This window comes from Vidua macroura, chromosome 14, assembly GCF_024509145.1.
Source record: "Vidua macroura isolate BioBank_ID:100142 chromosome 14, ASM2450914v1, whole genome shotgun sequence".
Lineage (NCBI taxonomy): Eukaryota > Metazoa > Chordata > Aves > Passeriformes > Viduidae > Vidua > Vidua macroura.
Genome location: NC_071584.1, coordinates 11,403,963 through 11,421,005, shown reverse-complemented (window position 1 = coordinate 11,421,005; position 17,043 = coordinate 11,403,963). Strand labels below are relative to the sequence as shown.

Genomic DNA, 17,043 nt, shown 5'->3' with positions numbered 1-17,043 from the left:
AAGTTGGCTTCTGCACCTGTCTGTCAGGGTTTGTTGTGAGGGGAATTCTTTGTTTTTAATTCAGCATCAGGGTTTGTGGTGAGCGGGTTGTTTGTTTTTAATATGATGCATCTTACTTTTTAATGGAACTTCATGGGATTGTTTTGGGTTTTTAAAATTACTTTTTGTGTGTACGTTGGTTTGGGTGGGGAAGTATTCAGTGGCTGGGTTTTTACAACACTAATTTAAAAAAATTAATTAATTAATTATTCAATTAATTATTTTTGACCAGTTAAGCTTTTAGTAGTTGTTAACCTCAAATTGCAGAAAAAGTATTAGTTAAATAATACTTTTTGCTTCATTTCTAATGCTTCCAGTGCTCATGACCTATCAAGATGGGACTTGTTTGGCTGCAACTACAAGCTATTGAAAACTGGCATTGAAAATGGAGACATGCCAGAACAGGTCAGTAGTTAAAATGTGTTCTTTAGACACAACAACAAATAGCTTTTGTTGCTGTCTTTTATTGGTCTTTGTCACCTAATGTTTTTTTTCCTTTTGATTTCAGATTGTTATTCATGCACTGCAGTGTACTCATTATGTAATTCTTTGGCAGCTAGCAAAAGTTACTGAAAGCAGTTCCACAAAGGTATGCCCTGTTCCAGTTGTATTAGTAAATAAACATTTGTACATAGCTACAGTGTCATCAAGTGGGAAGTGTGATGGAATTAATTAAAACGAGGAATTTTCTTTATATTGGTACCAACCTAATCCTGCTTTTTTAATAAGTTCTTCTGAATTAATAGTTTTAGTAGTCACATTCTTTACTTTTACAAACCTAGTAAACTATTAAACTACCTTTAATTGTTTTTATTATTTAAATGTCAGTATTATGTTTAATTTGACTGAATTTTAAAGTAATAGTAAATAAACATGATACCTATCAGCCACAGTAACAAATGCCAAGAAGGGGTAGAATGGAAGTCTTACTACTCTCAGGTAGTGGGTTTGTATTTGTTTGGAAACCTTGAGGTATCACTGACAAGTTGGTGAGATCTGAGAATTTGTGCTATCATAGTATTCTTATTGCTCAATATGTCACAATCCTACTTTACCCTTCATCAGTCTTTTAAATCTATTGTTAAATAAAGATGTGAAAAGATTAAGTTAAATTTCAAATGTTTTCAGGGAATGGTGAGAGGCCCTGTTCTGGTTCTGTATGTAGTAATCTTGAAGGGCAAAGCTCTGGCAAATGTCATCTTTCCAATTTCACTTCTTGAAAAATCTTAGAGAAAGGATTAAGGTTTCCTGTATCCAGCATTGCTTGAAGAGGTTGATTAGGTGGTTCACTGTGTGAACTGCCAAATATAAAAAGGCTTTTTTCAAAGGCCTAACTAGTTTAGAATGGAGTTTCTAAGTGCTGAAACATTTTAATGATTTCTCTAGATAAAATTAGAAAATGTAATCCCTGTAATCAAACATACTTTTTCTGCAGTTCCTGTAAGAAGAGTGTGTTTTTACTGGAAATCTGTGCTGGAGTTGCACTTCATTATTGGAGTTTCTTTTCACACACCTTTCTTTATGTCAGAGTAGAGACAAGTAAATTCTTCAGGTTTTTTAAACAGTTTGATTATCATGCCTATAATTCATACAAGGAAAAAAAAAAAGTTGTATATGACTGTCACAATCTACTAGGGAGAAAACAAAGGGAACTCATGACATTAATAGTGTATGAATAACTAATAATCCATTATTGCAATACTCTCATTTTAATGTGAGGATATACACATTTTTCCTTTATTTATTTTTTTCTTTTTTTATTTTTGGATGTGGTAGTTTGAGCTTCTGGTAGATGCAGGAGTGGAAAATCATGCTATGTAACCTGTACTAATGATCTTGTAACACAGAACACCTGTGTCAGATTATGATGGTTTTCCCCTATCTGTTGAGACTTCTTTAGTCCAGTGAATAATTATAATCTGAAGGTGTTACAGAGGAATATGAACTTGACCACTGGCTGGTTAGTTTACCCATCTGTGTTTTAATGGCTTTTAGCATTTCCAGCCCCAAATACCTGATAAGAAGTGGCTGCACAGATTGTTGAGAGGTGCGTAGGTGTGTGAAGGCTTTGGAGGTTTTGTTACCTTATTCCGTAAAGGGTAAACAGAAATCTTGAGGTTTTTGTAACTATGATTAAAGCTTTATCACAATCCTAATGGCAGAAGATGAGCTAAATACTGACAAGTTAGTTTAGAAATTAAGATTAACCTAGCTGTTTTGCAGCAAAAATGTAATTTATAATACTTTAGCATGAATAAAAAGAACCTAATGGAAAAGTGGTCCCTTATTGAGGCTATTTTCTGCTCCTTCGTAACAGGTTTTTTTGTTACTACTTTTTTTATAAAATAAGATTATTTTCATTCCAACTGCCATCTCTTCTGTGCTACACAGAATGACAAAATTAAGGAAATTGCTACTTGCTAATTTTATTTGTAACAGTGATTTTTAAAAAATAATGTAGTGAGATTGAATGTTACCACTAAGGTCTGTGGTGGAATGCTCTGTGAAAGTGAATGCACTGTATGGGACTATAAAATTGAAAAAGCAAAACTGTTACATGAAATCATTCTCTTTAAAGGAGGATCTTCTACGTCTGAAGAAGCAGATGAGAGTGTTCTGTCAAATCTGTCAACACTACCTGACCAATGTAAATACTGCTGTTAAGGAACAGGTTAGTGGCTGTTGTTACTTGGAGTCTTCTAATACTGTACTTTTCACACAGCTGAAAAGTTCTTCTTGCTAATATTTTTGGCACTTATGTGGGAACATGATGCCCTGAATGTTCAGGCTGAGTGCCCTTTGAGTGTCAGTGCACATGGTACTTTGTATGCTTGTCCTCCTTATGTCCATAGGATTTCAGAATCAGTTTTAACATGATTCTTTCAAGTAATTTTAGGCAGCATAATGTTTTATGCAAATGAGCTTTTTGTTACTTTAAGTAATGACTCTGCAGGTGCACTGTAGAAGCCTCTGGGTGTAAGCTGAGCGAGAGAGTTCCATTTCAAACCTTTTCCTTACCATGTGCTAATGACCCACATCTCCTGTGGAGCTGTGGATTCATAGCCTCAAAACTGGCTAAGGATGGCAATTTAAAAGGATTTTGTTTGGTTTTGTCTTTGAATGCATGCAGGTGCAGCTTTCCTTCTCTTCCTTCTCCATGTTGCTTTATAACACAATATATTCCTCAGTTTTTCAAAGTCCTAAGAATTTGGGGATCTCAAAATCAGGAGGAAAAAATTACTACTAAAGATGATTGTGTATATGTTTATACATGCACAAAATATTCACTGTAACCTAGGAGAGTTTATTGTTGGGAAATGGGAATTTTTTTGGAGTCACCTTTAGGAACATTCTCACACTGCTCTGTTGGTAATAGTGTTGTTCAGAGATGCTGTAGCAAATGCTTGGAAGCCTCAGCAATGATACGCTGCTTGGAAAAGATGTGAGCAGTTTTATAGTTAGTCCCTCATACAGGGACTAAATCTTGCCCTTCATGGGAAGAGTTTTAGCTGGAACTAAGTTCTTAAATGTTTCAGACATTAAAAATGCAGATATTGAGCTTGAGTAAGTAATGCATGACATTTCAGACAGGAGACAGAAGTCCTGACGTTTTTGAAATGCTGGCATGAAGGTTTTGGGGGTCATCCTTAGTTTTTGCTTCTGTTTCAAAAAGAATTGAGACATTGGGAAACTCTTGTCCTGAGAATAACAGAGTTAAAAAAAAAAAATGATTTGTAGGGGCTGAGTCTCTTCAATCTGTGGGCAAATAGTTCCTTGACCAGGACACTCATAGGATTTTGAGGTTCCAGTGAAGAGCACAGGTTACTGATAGCAGAATTAATTCTAAGTAAATGCCTTTAACAGTCTTTAAAATGCTAAAATGAAAGAAAATTAAGTATGTCTCTACAAGGATAGGACCAGATTATCTTCTAGGTAGACTGTTTAATTAAAGACATAGAAAGCCAGGAGCCTTTTTGCTGCTGAAGATAATAATAACCTGGTTAAAGTGGAAAATCTGGTCCACTGAGTCGCACAATTGCAGCTTTTGAAACTCTTGCTAGAATAAGAGTGTTCCTGGAGCTTAATAGGCATGTTCTATGTCAAAGAGCTATCTAGTGTAATAGTCACAAGGTATAGGGTGTGAAAGTGCTAGTAACAAAAATTACTGAAGCTCTGAGTAGGTCTCTCTAAGTGGCTGCATGAGTCTGAGACTCTGGTGAACGCTCTAGAAACTAGAGCTGCCTAGTTACACAGGGTACCTGTCATATAGGTTACAATGTTCCACTTGGTGTGGGTTCCACTTCCTTTCTCTAATCTCATGAAAGGACACAAGGGACTTCAGAGGAGCACATGTATTTTTTGTGACCAGGAATTAGTAATGTTCACTTTGAGGAGTTAGAGAGCAGACTGGTTCATGGAAGTACTTGGGAGATTAGAGCCAAAGAGAAGGTGCAGCACTAAGCAGCTTGTTGCCTTGGTCTGCTGGTTTGAAGAATGTCAGTCTCTGTGTCAGGTACTAAGAAATTTGAACCTTCTGGGGCAGTGGAGTACAGACATTTAAATCTGATACCAGATGTACAAGTTAGCCAGCAGAAGAAAAAGTTGGTTGCACTTTTGCATTTTTGGACATTAGGATTTAAAGGGATTGAATAATCTCAGCTGTTATATGTTAAACACATGTGATTGAAACAATTTTAAGAAAAGACAGCGAAAAGGAGATTGTACTATGGTCAGAATCCACAAAGTTCTCTAATGACCTAATGTAGTATCCGTCACGAACAATTTGGGAGTTTCAGGCTTCTCATGATTTAATCTTGCAATATTTTCATATTTAGTTTGGCACATCTGGGCAATATTTTTATTTGGAGACCCAGTCTTGATACAAGAACGTGCTGTATGAAGCTATGCACATTTTGACTTCAGTTGGCCTTTGTAGTTATGTAGGACTTTAGTTGTCTATGTACACTGATGAGATCTTGAGTATTTTGTCAAGTGCAAATACATGATTCTAAACAAAATCCACTTTCCAAGCAAGTATTTATTAAGGTTTCTTTTTAACAGGCTTTCACAATTCTGTGTGATGTGTTGATGATCTTCAGCCATCAGATTATGACAGGAGGACGTGACATGTTGGAGCCACTTGTTTACACTCCTGATTCTTCCTTGCAATCTGAACTACTCAGTTTTATTTTAGATCATGTCTTCATTGATCAGGATGATGATAATAATAGTGCAGGTTTGTACAAAACTTAAATTTCCTTTTTATTTTTTTTTCCTAACTAATATCTTTGTTTCCTTGTGCATTTCTGGGTTTTTGTGGTGATGGTGGTATTTCGTTGTTGGGTTGTTTCTTGTTTACCCGGTTGTTTTTTTGTTTTAATTTTGTTTTGTTATTGAGAGGTGTGCATGTACACAGAGGTAGGTGTGGCTTTTAAATGTCAGCAGCTGATTAAAGGATTTTCTGTATTGGGAACACGTAGGATAATTGCAATAAAGGTTTGGTTTAATAGGCTCAAATATTTATCTCTGTATCAGGCTAACAGACATGTCAGTGGATAGTGAAGTGCATTGCCATCAGAACTGAGATCTGATTTTCTGAATCATGACCACTAGCCCATATCAGTTTTATATATAAATGTTTAAACATGGAGTCTTTAAACCTGACAGTTTTCCTGTTTTGAACTCTTTCTAGATGGACAGCAGGATGATGAAGCCAGCAAAATTGAAGCGTTGCACAAAAGAAGAAACCTGCTTGCAGCTTTCTGCAAGCTCATTGTATATACTGTGGTGGAAATGAACACAGCCGCAGACATTTTCAAGCAATATATGAAGGTAAATTTGAAGCTTAGTAGTGGTACTTCATAAAACTACTAGAATATAGTAGTTGTGGGATTTTTAAACTATTACTTATTTTTACCTTACAAGATAACCGGTTCAAAATGTGAAGAATTCAAAACTCCAGAGTTATAGACCCTTTTTTGTATGTAGAGAGAAAAATTACTGAGATGAGTTTTCCAGTTCCAGTGTTGTGTGGGTAGTGGGGACCAAGGAGGGAAACTAATTATTTTAATGTTGTTTCTACTAGTTTTATTTTCTTACTCTGATTGATGGTATATTTTTAATTCACTTACTGGTTTAGTAGGCCTTTTGAGAATGTTCTTCCCAGGATCAGCTCCATGATGTCTAGTCTCATCCAATAATTTAAGTTTAAACTTTGTAGAAGAGAAGTAAAATTTGAGTCCCCTCTCCCCATTATCTTTGTATCTGTTCCAATCTTACTTAAATATAAAAACCTCTCCTGGCTCATGGGATTCACAGCTGCACATTAATATGAGTTCTCATTTTGTGAACATGATAAAGCTTTGCTCCTTGGTGATTACCCTAAAAACTTAAAATTTCGCCAGCCTGCTTTTATCTGTCTTGAGTGCCCTACATATATTTTGATTCTCTAAATAACTAATTGGGTCTTTCTTAAACCTGAAATACTTAAAAAAAAACTGAACAGACAGCTGTCTTTGTTGGACAAATTATGCCTATGATGCTGTCTGTAAATGCATTCTTTCAGCAAAGAAAATAAAACTCCCCACCAGAGTTTCAGGAGTTAGTAAAAAGATTAGATTCTAATCTTGTACCCTGAAGGGGTGAATGGTGTCATTAACAAATATGTCATGGCCTTGAAGATAAATAGGTCATTCTAACTCTAAAGTAATACTCACTGCAAGAATGAAAAGTTGGTTTGTTCTTTTTGCATTTAGGGTTTTTTTCAATTATTATTCTGGAGGTGATTTAGGGTGTAATTTTGGTGTAGTCATGAACATGTTGGGTTTTTTCCTTTAGATAATGTTTGACTTTTCTTTCTAAAAGAGCATATCCTAGGATTTTGTTTTCAGAAGAATTCAGTAGTTGCAATGTTTTCAACTGACAGTTAACTTTTTTTTTTGTTTTTCCTAGTATTACAATGACTATGGTGATATTATTAAAGAAACTATGAGTAAAACAAGACAGATAGACAAAATCCAGTGTGCTAAAACACTTATTCTTAGTTTGCAGCAGGTAAGAGTCTACAATATTTTTATGCATGAAATTCCATACTGTGGATGATGTTCTGTTGTTTAATAACTAGTTTGAGATATTGATGATGAAATTTTTATGGGCAGTAGGCATAAATAGGTCTAAACTGAAACACATTTTCTGCAACTATGGGAAAAACTGCCAGAAGTCTTCCTATATTTACCAAATATTGTACCACAAAAAATGTAGGAGAGGTCAATAAATACAAAATGAACGTAACTCTATGAAACCTTCATAACTCTAAAACAATAGTTTAAGTAAAGTATTCAGATATATGTTGTGAAATGGCCAGTTTACTTGTTTGTGAACAGATAAATTCTTCCTGCCTCTGTGGTAGGGGGTTGGGGGTTTTGTTCTGCTTTTGGGGTGTTGTTTTGGTTTTGGGGTTTTTAAACTATTCTGAGAATTAATTTGAAGCTTTAGTAATTTCTTCATGTTTAGTAGAGACTTCACACATTTGACAATAAAACATACTTTAATGCTCTCTTCAGTAAAGTTTGTTTGTGTGGAAACCTGATGAATTAAGTTAAAGTTAGCATTTGATTCATCCACTCACATAAACCATCAGCATGGATTTTATTCACAGGCTCAGAACAGTAGACACATATATCTGCAAAACACTGTAATCCAGCATAGATCACTGCTATCCATGAAAGGAAAATCTACCCAAATATATTTTCTCTATCCCTGGTTGTTGACCAAAGGTTATAAAGCTACATAGTGAATATAGATCTGGATATTAAGCCTGGTGGAAGCCAAATGGAAATAGTCCTTATTAAAGTAAGGACTGGTTTATCAGTATGGATATTGCCAAAACAAGGGACGATGAGGCCTTTCCTTTTAATAGCAGCATGACTCTTAATTAGCTGGTGGAACTGCAGTGTAAAATATGTAACTAAAGACTCTTTGTTTCATTCTTTGTGATATAAAAGAGTGAAGGGTGTGTTAGACAAAATTTTAAAAAATAGAAAAATTTATTATTGAAATGAATTATAGTCAAAGTCAGTAGGATGAGAAAAGGATTGATCAAAGAAAAGACTGTAAAGTTCAGAGTATTTGGCTTTGACAACTATTGATGAGTACTTAAAAATCTCATAATCGGTGACAGAATGTCTGGTGACTTTGGCAATTTCCCGAACACATTTCCATTTTAGAGTTTCTTCTTTATACCTGTATTTTGAGAAAAAAAAAAAAAGAATTGGGAACTAGTAGTTTGACAATGTATTATAGTAAAGACCAGGTGAGGATCACCCCATTTATTTCTTCTCTGTTAGTGTATGTATTTAGGGAATCCTACTAATTCTTTGTATTCTCAACTTTAGAACACCTGATTTAGTGAAGCACTGAAATCTGTCATCCAGTATTTCTGCAGTTTGATGAAGGCTTGGACAGTGCATTTCAGAGTTTATCTCTGGGGTGCAGACTCTTCAAGAGTAGCTTTGACTTCGCTGTCCAAAACATCCATGTTTGTCTCTTGGTGTTGTCAGATTAGGAGTGGGGGGAAAAAGCTGTGAAACATACTTTTAAACTGAAACTTATCTCTGTGTATATTGGTCCAAAGTTTGGCATAATCTTTTAATACATTATAATTTTCCTTTTTATTCCATGCAGCTCTTCAATGAAATGATTCAAGAAAATGGTTATAATTTTGACAGATCGTCACCAACATTCAGTGGTATAAAGGAGCTTGCTCGACGTTTTGCTTTAACATTTGGATTGGATCAGTTGAAAACAAGAGAAGCTATTGCTATGTTACACAAGTAATTGCGTGCTTTGTATTACTTCCATTTTTGTAAACGCTTCTTGACTAACATAAGATAGTATTAACAAACTAATTTTCAAAGACTAAGAAGATTAAGTGCATCAGCCCTAGAGATGATATAGCCCATATATTAATTAGGAGATGACTGCAGTTTTGTCTCTGAATAGATCTAAATGTTTAATATTGTTGGTGTTCTCCAGCATCGTTGTATAAGCGTGTAAATGATAACAGTGTTGATGCTATAATGAAAAAGCCTGTTTAATGTCTGGTCCATAACAATAAGAACAGATCCACTTCATTGTCAGTGGTGGGCATGTTGGCCTCATACAGAAAACCTGCAATGCAAGGTAGAAATTCCGTGACAGAAAGTGTGTCCAGGTTCAAGTGTTCACTTTTTTTTTTGCTGGAATAGGGAAACATCAAATTATTGCTTTCTTGACATAAGGAAAGGGGTTTGGTTTTGGTAGCTCACAGTGCTTTGAACTTCTGTTTGTTCTTTTTCTGATGTAAATTTTTATTTGTTCTTAGAGATGGCATAGAATTTGCTTTTAAGGAGCCTAATCCACAAGGTGAGAGCCACCCACCGTTAAATTTGGCATTTCTCGATATTCTCAGTGAGTTCTCCTCAAAACTTCTCAGACAAGACAAAAGAACAGTGTAAGTATTTTTTTAATATTTGTAGTATTTGTAATGATAACCACAAAAGACATACATCAGAATAAATATTTGTGTATTGTATTCATCTAAAGTGGAATCTTTGACACATCAAGGTATGTTTACACTAATGTAGTCAAGTATACTCACAGAAGGTAAATCGTATTTATTGTCGTTATTTTTCTTTTTATGGTGGATAAACAGAAATTGTGTTCTGGATTTGCTGTTGTCAGGCCTTTGTGTTAACTGGATGAGAAACACGGGTTAATAATTTCAGTAGTTACTTATCTTGACACAGTAACATTTTGTTACAGATTTTTTGCATCTCTGTATTTCTTGTTTCATTTAAAGGTATGTTTACTTGGAGAAGTTCATGACCTTTCAGATGTCTCTACGAAGAGAAGATGTGTGGCTTCCTCTCATGTCCTACCGAAACTCTTTATTAGCCGGTGGGGATGATGATACCATGTCAGTGATTAGTGGAATCAGTAGTCGAGGCTCTACAGTGAGAAATAAGAAGACAAAGCCAGCAACAGGCAAGCGGAAAGTACCTGAAGGTAGAACTTCTCTCATCTTAAAATTTACTAGACTAGATATTCATATAAATTGCACATATTGTTCTGTATTTTTTAGTGTGACTATATTGGTATGCCTTAATGTATTTTTTCAGAACAGGTAACTTCTGATCATGTGTGTGTCTTAGTGGGAAAAGTATTCATTTGATTCACAAAAGGAAATAAGGGCACTATACAGTGTTGAGTCATACAATAGAAAGGTAGAGAAATGCTCCAGCCAGTGATTATAAATGCAGGCTCTTTGAGGCACATGTAAGACTTTGTGGCAGAAAGTAAATCAGTTGATTCTCTGAATCACACATTTAATTTGTGTTTTAGCATTCGCTTTTAGACTAGTGTGAAAAGACACTTCACGGATGTTCTTCCTGTGTTTGCTTCCAGCTGAAGAAAGCAGCAGTAGTGACAGTATGTGGCTGAACAGGGAGCAGTCAATGCACACACCAGTCATGATGCAGACACCTCAGCTCACTTCCACGATAATGAGGGAGCCCAAGAGATTGCGACCCGACGAGAACTACATGGGTGTCTATCCTATGCAGCCCGAGCACCACCAACCGCCGCTCGACTACAAGTACGTACACGAGTAGGTCTGCTTTGTGTTAGTGTCCATACACAAACCCAGTACATGTTTAAAATAGAATAATGGTCTTTTTAAGCACGCAAGTAACGTGGATGTTGGCTCAAAGGCAACAGGAAGAAGCCGCGCGACAACAACAGGAGAGGGCAGCGATGAACTACGTCAAGCTGAGAAGCAACTTGCAACACGCCATGTGAGTGGAGTGAAATGCTCCTTCAGTGGGTCAGGGAGGGGAGGGTTTATGAATGCAGTGGTGGTAAAAGATACACCTTTTAAGAGGGATACATCTTCTAAGTTTAAAAGTTCTCTGCATTCTTAAGGACAGTAAGGACAGTTCTGCAGTAAAAAAGTACATGTTGCAAACAAAAACCATGGGCATATGTACTGAGGAGCTTTACATCTTTCCCCTGCTTTTGATTGTTTTAGTTCCATTGCTACATGTAACATAGTTTCAGTGGTGGCATTTTTTAAATACAGTGACACCAATTAGTATAATTAGAATGGCTCCTTAGTTTTCTCATAAGATCTGAGGTTTCGTGTAGAATTTATGAGGAAAGAGGATGAAGGACTGTGTTGGGAGTATTTGTAGTCGTTTTACACATCTATTTTATTTCAAAGGCATTCTTCCTGGCTTTATCATAAGGCAGAAACAATTTTTCTTTAGGTGGCAAAACTTAAGTTCTTTCTCACTTAGGCATAAATTAGGTGTGGAGTAGATCTGCTTACCAGGTCTCACACACTCTCAGAATACCCATTTAGCAATGTACCACGGTTGTCTAAACTGACCTTTGTTAGGCATTCTCCCACACTTTCTTAGTATCTTCTGGTTAAATACCAGCTTTCTTTAGTAGTAGTTATGCATTAACTTCTGTTTTATCTAACGGAATTATCATCTGTTGGGAGTCCCTTACTGAGCGTTAGCATTTTAAATAGATAAAAGTTAACTTGATTTAGTGCTAAACAGTATTGCTTTTCATTTCAGTCGACGTGGCACAAGTCTAATGGAAGATGATGAAGAGCCAATTGTTGAAGATGTGATGATGTCATCAGAAGGGCGGATTGAGGATCTTAATGAAGGCATGGATTTTGACACCATGGACATAGACCTAGTAAGAAATTTACTTCTCTTTTAGTGGTCTTGGGATTTGTATTTCTGCTTTTAAAGTAAGATATTTGAATTAAATTTTCCTTCTAATAAAGCAAAAATCATTCTGGTTGCTTTCTGCACTGTTAAAGAGCTGTGCTGTTGTCTGTATACAAGAGCCATCTGCTCCAAATGCCATACAAAAAGCAAGAACGCTTCCTGTCGTAACGAATAACATTTATCCCTTGTGAATTCTTACCCCTTGAGAGTTCAGCTTCACTGACTACAGTGTAAAATCTTTGTTTTTCTGATGAAATTACACTTAACCTGTTTGTTTGTTTGCTTTCTAAAGCCACCGTCAAAGAACAGGAGAGAACGAACGGAACTAAAACCAGATTTCTTTGACCCCGCTTCAATCATGGATGAATCGGTAGGTTAACTTATTTAAGGGGAAAGTAATGTAAATCAGTCTTAAGGTTGCCATATTCTCTTACTTCAGATTTTAAATGGAAAGAATGCAATCTTCAGGTTGTCATTGTTAGCTTATTTTGACAGACTGGTACAGTAATTCAGCTCCATACGTTCTAGGATAGTCAGTGTTCCTTGCAAGTTTATGGGATTTTTGTTCTTAATATCTATATATAGCTATGTAAAAATTAAAAGCCTATAATTCTGAGCAGAAAACACATTTGTTATGGAAAAGACTAGCAGAGGCTGATAAGCAAAGAGCATTAGAAAAATAAAGAAATGTGCATACACAGCATTAAAAGCAAGTTTCCTGTTGTGCTGAGCTTAGTTCAGTGACTCTGATGTCATTACCAAATGTCAGCATTAGATGGTTTGCATTTTGTGTTTTTTTTTTTTTTTTTTTTTTTAATTGGCATATTTACTTTTGTGCATAAGTAAGATAATAGAGAAAATAAGAGATAATACAGATATCTGTTTATAGAGATGAGAGGTATTTTTTCTTTCCATATAAAGTTTTAGGTCCAAAACATCCGAAGTCTGTAGTTTCTGCTTGCAGTTGCCCTTTTATCCGACTTGATAAATCTGCAGTCTCTATTCTCTTTTAAAAATCTGCATGAGGGATTCCTTCTGTCTTGAACCACTTGTAAAGTATGCAGCCATTTTTGACCTTGGGTAGCTGGTACAAAATTACACTGGAAATAACAAGCTGCAGCAAGCCAGCAGAGGACAGTACAACAAGGCTTCCTGGGAATCTTGGACAGCTTGGTGGAATTTGGAAGATGGTTATGTATTTTTTTACAGTATTGTTGCAGCGTGAACCTCTTCTTGTTTATGGCAGAAAGAAGTCCTAAATACTGTTTTAAATGCAAAACCATATATTTTGTACCAGTAGGACTTTGCTTTAGTAATAATGAATCAGTTAGGTTGTGCGTCTGGCTGTTGTGTGTTCTTTTCCTGAATTAACACCAAGAAAATAACTCGCCTGTTCTCTGACATTCTGTTTTACAATAGTTCTTCCCCTCCTCTTCTTGATTTTTCCTGGACTGATCTGTGAAGCACCAGTCCCTTTTTAGTCTGCCAATGCTGAAACCTTGGCCTTCTCCAGGTCGCATTTAATGGATTTGAGAACCCTTTTAGCTTTCCCCTCTAACACTAGTTGGGGTGGCTCTGACAGGTGGAGCTTCTCCCCCGGCCCCGCGGGTGCAGTGCGCGGGAGCGGCCGCGCGGGGGCAGCCGCCGGCAGCGCAGCGAGCGCGGGGAGCGCCGGGCGGGGCCGGGGCTGCGCTGCGGCCGCTCCTGTACAGAGCCCCCGGCGGGACGGGCCAGGGGCTAACGCGGGCACACGGCAGCCAGAGCTCAGCCTGACAGACAGCGTTCAGTGTAAAAAAACATTGCATAAAGGCAAACAGTTCTCAGAATAAAGTTAATTTGCTTAATTCATATAATTTATTTCAGAGGTCCCTTATTCTTGGAGTTGTTGTGCTTGTTTTTAATAGGTGTAGACATAATAGAGCTGTTTAATTTATTCAGATGCACATGGTTTATGACTAGACTTCTAGTCGGATGTGCCCAGTTATTGCTGGCACCAGAGGCAGTTCTGTCTGTGTGCTCTGTTGTAGGAAGCACTCAAAGTGAATATAATTCAAAGAACAGTAAAAATTGGTTTGTAAACAGATAAATATGAACAGCAGTGTTAAGGTTCAGGAATATTTGGTCTGTTTTGGCTCTTGCTGATTTTATAAAGTCTTACAAAAGCTAGGACAGTCACAAAATCTGGATTTTCAGGGGTTTTTTTGGCACGTCATTGGTCGTACATACTTCCATTGGCAGAGAAAGCTGTATGGCTTGTTCTCACGTGGGAAGTGGAAACTGACTCTTTGTTTCAGGAAGCTTTTTCTTTCCCTAGTCACACAATCTCCTGAAGTACAGTTGCTTGATTTTACCTGACGATTGTTTGATTTTTCACTGCCTTCCTGACAGAGTGAATACATTTCCTAGGAAATGTTAAATTGGTGTCCTGGTTGGCTGATGTGGGGTGGCCTGTGGTTTCTGTGATCACAGACACAGCAGCAGCCAGTGTCTGGAGTGTTTTGTCCCAGGTTTAGTTGCTCGTATTAACACATTTGATTTCAGGTTAGAGCCAATAGAATGTCAAAGAAGTCTGAGTTAGGCACCTAACTAAAAATTCTTTTGCAATTATTACCTAAAATAATTAAAACAAAGACTTTATTCCTACTGGATCTAGTTAATTTCAAGTGTGAGAAAAATATTTCTAATGAATGAGGAACCCTTTTCATATTATTATCTAAATCAGAAGTGTGGTTTAATCTGGTTTGGAAGAAAAATAAACTTAATAATGCCTTAACATATCTTGAAGTGTCTTAATCTTAAATTATATACTAATTGCTTTGTTATTTGTTAAATGTGTATTAGACTACAAATTGACACCATTTCTAACTTTTTTTTTAGGTTCTTGGGGTGTCAATGTTTTAATACCAGAGCAGCAAATAAATCAGTGGTGAAGTCATTTTCTAAGTGGAAGAGGAAGTTTTTCAATACAAAATTGTGGTAGATACAGTGAAATTCTGAACAGATTTTTCTCTAAGGAGAATGACATGCTTTCAAGATCAAGTGCATTGAAGGGGCAGTTTTGTTTGCCTGAAAGAAAAAAAGAAATGTAAAGGACAAGTAAACAATTTGAGGATAAGCTACACTTTTTGTTGGGAAAAAAAATCAATATTTTATTTATGTGCTATCAGTTTATTTCTGGATCATAAGAAGTATTCCCTCTGAGTTTTAATCTTAACAGTCTGAGAGGTGTTTGGTACAGATTTGAGCCCCTCTCTACACATTTGCTGGCTATACTAAATAATCAAGAGCTCTGCTGGATTGCTGTTCATGTCCATGAGCTGTAATAGTAGATGGATTGGTTTTCTCACAGTGTAGAACGAACCAGAAGAGTTGTCAGTATTTTCAGTTAACTGCAAACTTCAGCAACAGAAGGTTTGTATCAATTAATCATGGAAAAAAAAATACATAAAGCAGAATTTTAACAGCTTTTTAATCTAAAACACACTTTTTATTCCAAAAGCTTCATGTTAGCCTTCTCAGAAAGGTCCATAAGCTATAAGCTACCAGAACGTAACAGATTTCACTCTTGCTTGCCCATTACCAACCCTGAAAGTTTGCTTGTCCTTTAAGAAAAATGTAATGTTGTGAAATTCCTTCCAGTAGTGCCACTGTATTTTGTCTCCAAATAAAAGAAGCTTATTGTAGTATGTTTGCAGAAAAATTCTAAACAAAAATTATACAGCTTATTAGAGTGTGGGAATAGGGATCTAAATTTTAAATAAAATTATATATATATATAAATTGGTGCTGATTTTATAATTGCGCAGTTTGTTTAGTTTTTTCTTACTTTTAAATTCCAACTTAAAATTATGAGGTTTCAGAAATATATTGAAAGTTTAACAATGTTTAAAAATAGAAGAGCATGAGAATTCATGCTTTAAAAATGATTTTTAAATTTGTATTTTATATTGTTTTATCTATCTGTCTTTGCAAGCAGTCTTCAGGTTAAAGATACTTCTAACAGGTTACAGTACATTTCCTCTATATGTAAATTAGATTGGATAATAGAAACTCATAAACAACCCATAATATTCTTTGAAAGCTAAGCTTTAAATTTCATTTTGTGTCCATTCACAAATAAATTAAATTTGGTCTAAAACAGAAAGTGGATCTATGCCATTTTGACATTGACTCATTTTGCAAGGCTTAGGCAGCTAGACATCATTTTAAAGGAAATATTAACTTATATTACATATGTATATTTTTTGTCAGTTGTCTCTCAGTTCTTGAGCTATATTATTTTAATCATTCCATGCCTTAATACGCTTGCAATACAAGAATCTCCCCAAATGGGTGAATACAAAAAGGCTTCCTGTTTTTAGACTCAGAAATTAAACATTCGGCTGTGGTAGCCAAAAACCATAGATTATCTAAAGGATCATGATAAAATATAATTATTTTACTAGGTCATGGGGTAACAACAAAATGAAAACTAGATCTGCCTAACTCATTTTACATAAATAAATACTCTCATGTCTAAAAGTACTGCCTATATTGTTTTCCACACCACTGCATTTAATAGAACTGCTGAGAGGACTGTATATATGATTTTAAACTTAAGTTGATTTTTCTTACTCTTGAAGGAGTGTTTCTTTGTGAAAGCAGTTCTTACAGCTTTGTTTTCAACCAGCTAAAAATGTTTTATATATTTACCTTAACCTGTTGTCCTCCACATTCTATTGTCCTAATTGTACTGTTTTCTGATTTGTATTTATGTCTTGAGACAGTAACTTTTTGAATAAAAATAAACCTACAGTATGTTGTATGTTTGATCTTTTTAAATTGGGGTTATGGGAGGACAGTGAAGAAAGGGGTGTGAGTAATGCAAATGTTATGTTTATAGAAATCAAAATCTTTTTCCATGTCTTTTAAGTGTTTGTCTCAGAGTTGAGATAATGTATGAAAAACTGCACTGTTTTATATTTGTAATAAATTGTACAAGTTTTTAAAATGTGAATAAAGCACTAATTGGGTAATAATTTAAAGCAGAAAAGTTAATGCAATCATGATTGTTTTAAATATGCTTTAATTTGAGATAAACTTGTTAAAAGAATTAGTGTAAATACAGAGTGAGCTTTTGAAGAGGTTAGTACCTGCAAATAAAATTTTTAAAATTTGTATAGAACTTTTACATGCCAAGAAAGCAGTGGTTAATTATTTTTGCGTTACGTTTTTTAAAGGT

The 17,043-nt window shown here is 35.6% G+C and overlaps 1 protein-coding gene across 5 annotated transcripts in view; it reads left to right on the top strand.

The window, feature by feature from the left end:
- STAG2 (stromal antigen 2) overlaps window positions 1–16,616 on the top strand; it is a 74,528-nt gene extending 57,912 nt beyond the window's left edge. For 3 of the 5 annotated variants that reach the window (XM_053990622.1, XM_053990618.1, XM_053990619.1), the window contains 14 exons: window positions 357–444; window positions 548–628; window positions 2,618–2,710; window positions 5,101–5,275; window positions 5,732–5,871; window positions 6,991–7,092; window positions 8,722–8,870; window positions 9,401–9,529; window positions 9,878–10,083; window positions 10,483–10,672; window positions 10,758–10,871; window positions 11,661–11,787; window positions 12,115–12,192; window positions 14,700–16,616. In XM_053990622.1, coding sequence (XP_053846597.1) covers window positions 357–444; window positions 548–628; window positions 2,618–2,710; window positions 5,101–5,275; window positions 5,732–5,871; window positions 6,991–7,092; window positions 8,722–8,870; window positions 9,401–9,529; window positions 9,878–10,083; window positions 10,483–10,672; window positions 10,758–10,871; window positions 11,661–11,787; window positions 12,115–12,192; window positions 14,700–14,723 — 1,696 coding nt within the window. In that variant the 3' untranslated portion in view covers window positions 14,724–16,616. Of the gene's footprint in view, window positions 1–356; window positions 445–547; window positions 629–2,617; window positions 2,711–5,100; window positions 5,276–5,731; window positions 5,872–6,990; window positions 7,093–8,721; window positions 8,871–9,400; window positions 9,530–9,877; window positions 10,084–10,482; window positions 10,673–10,757; window positions 10,872–11,660; window positions 11,788–12,114; window positions 12,193–12,743; window positions 13,452–14,699 lie in introns of those variants that run through there. The other 2 variants (XM_053990621.1, XM_053990620.1) reach the window with 2 other exon arrangements.
- Window positions 16,617–17,043: the final 427 nt, after the last annotated feature.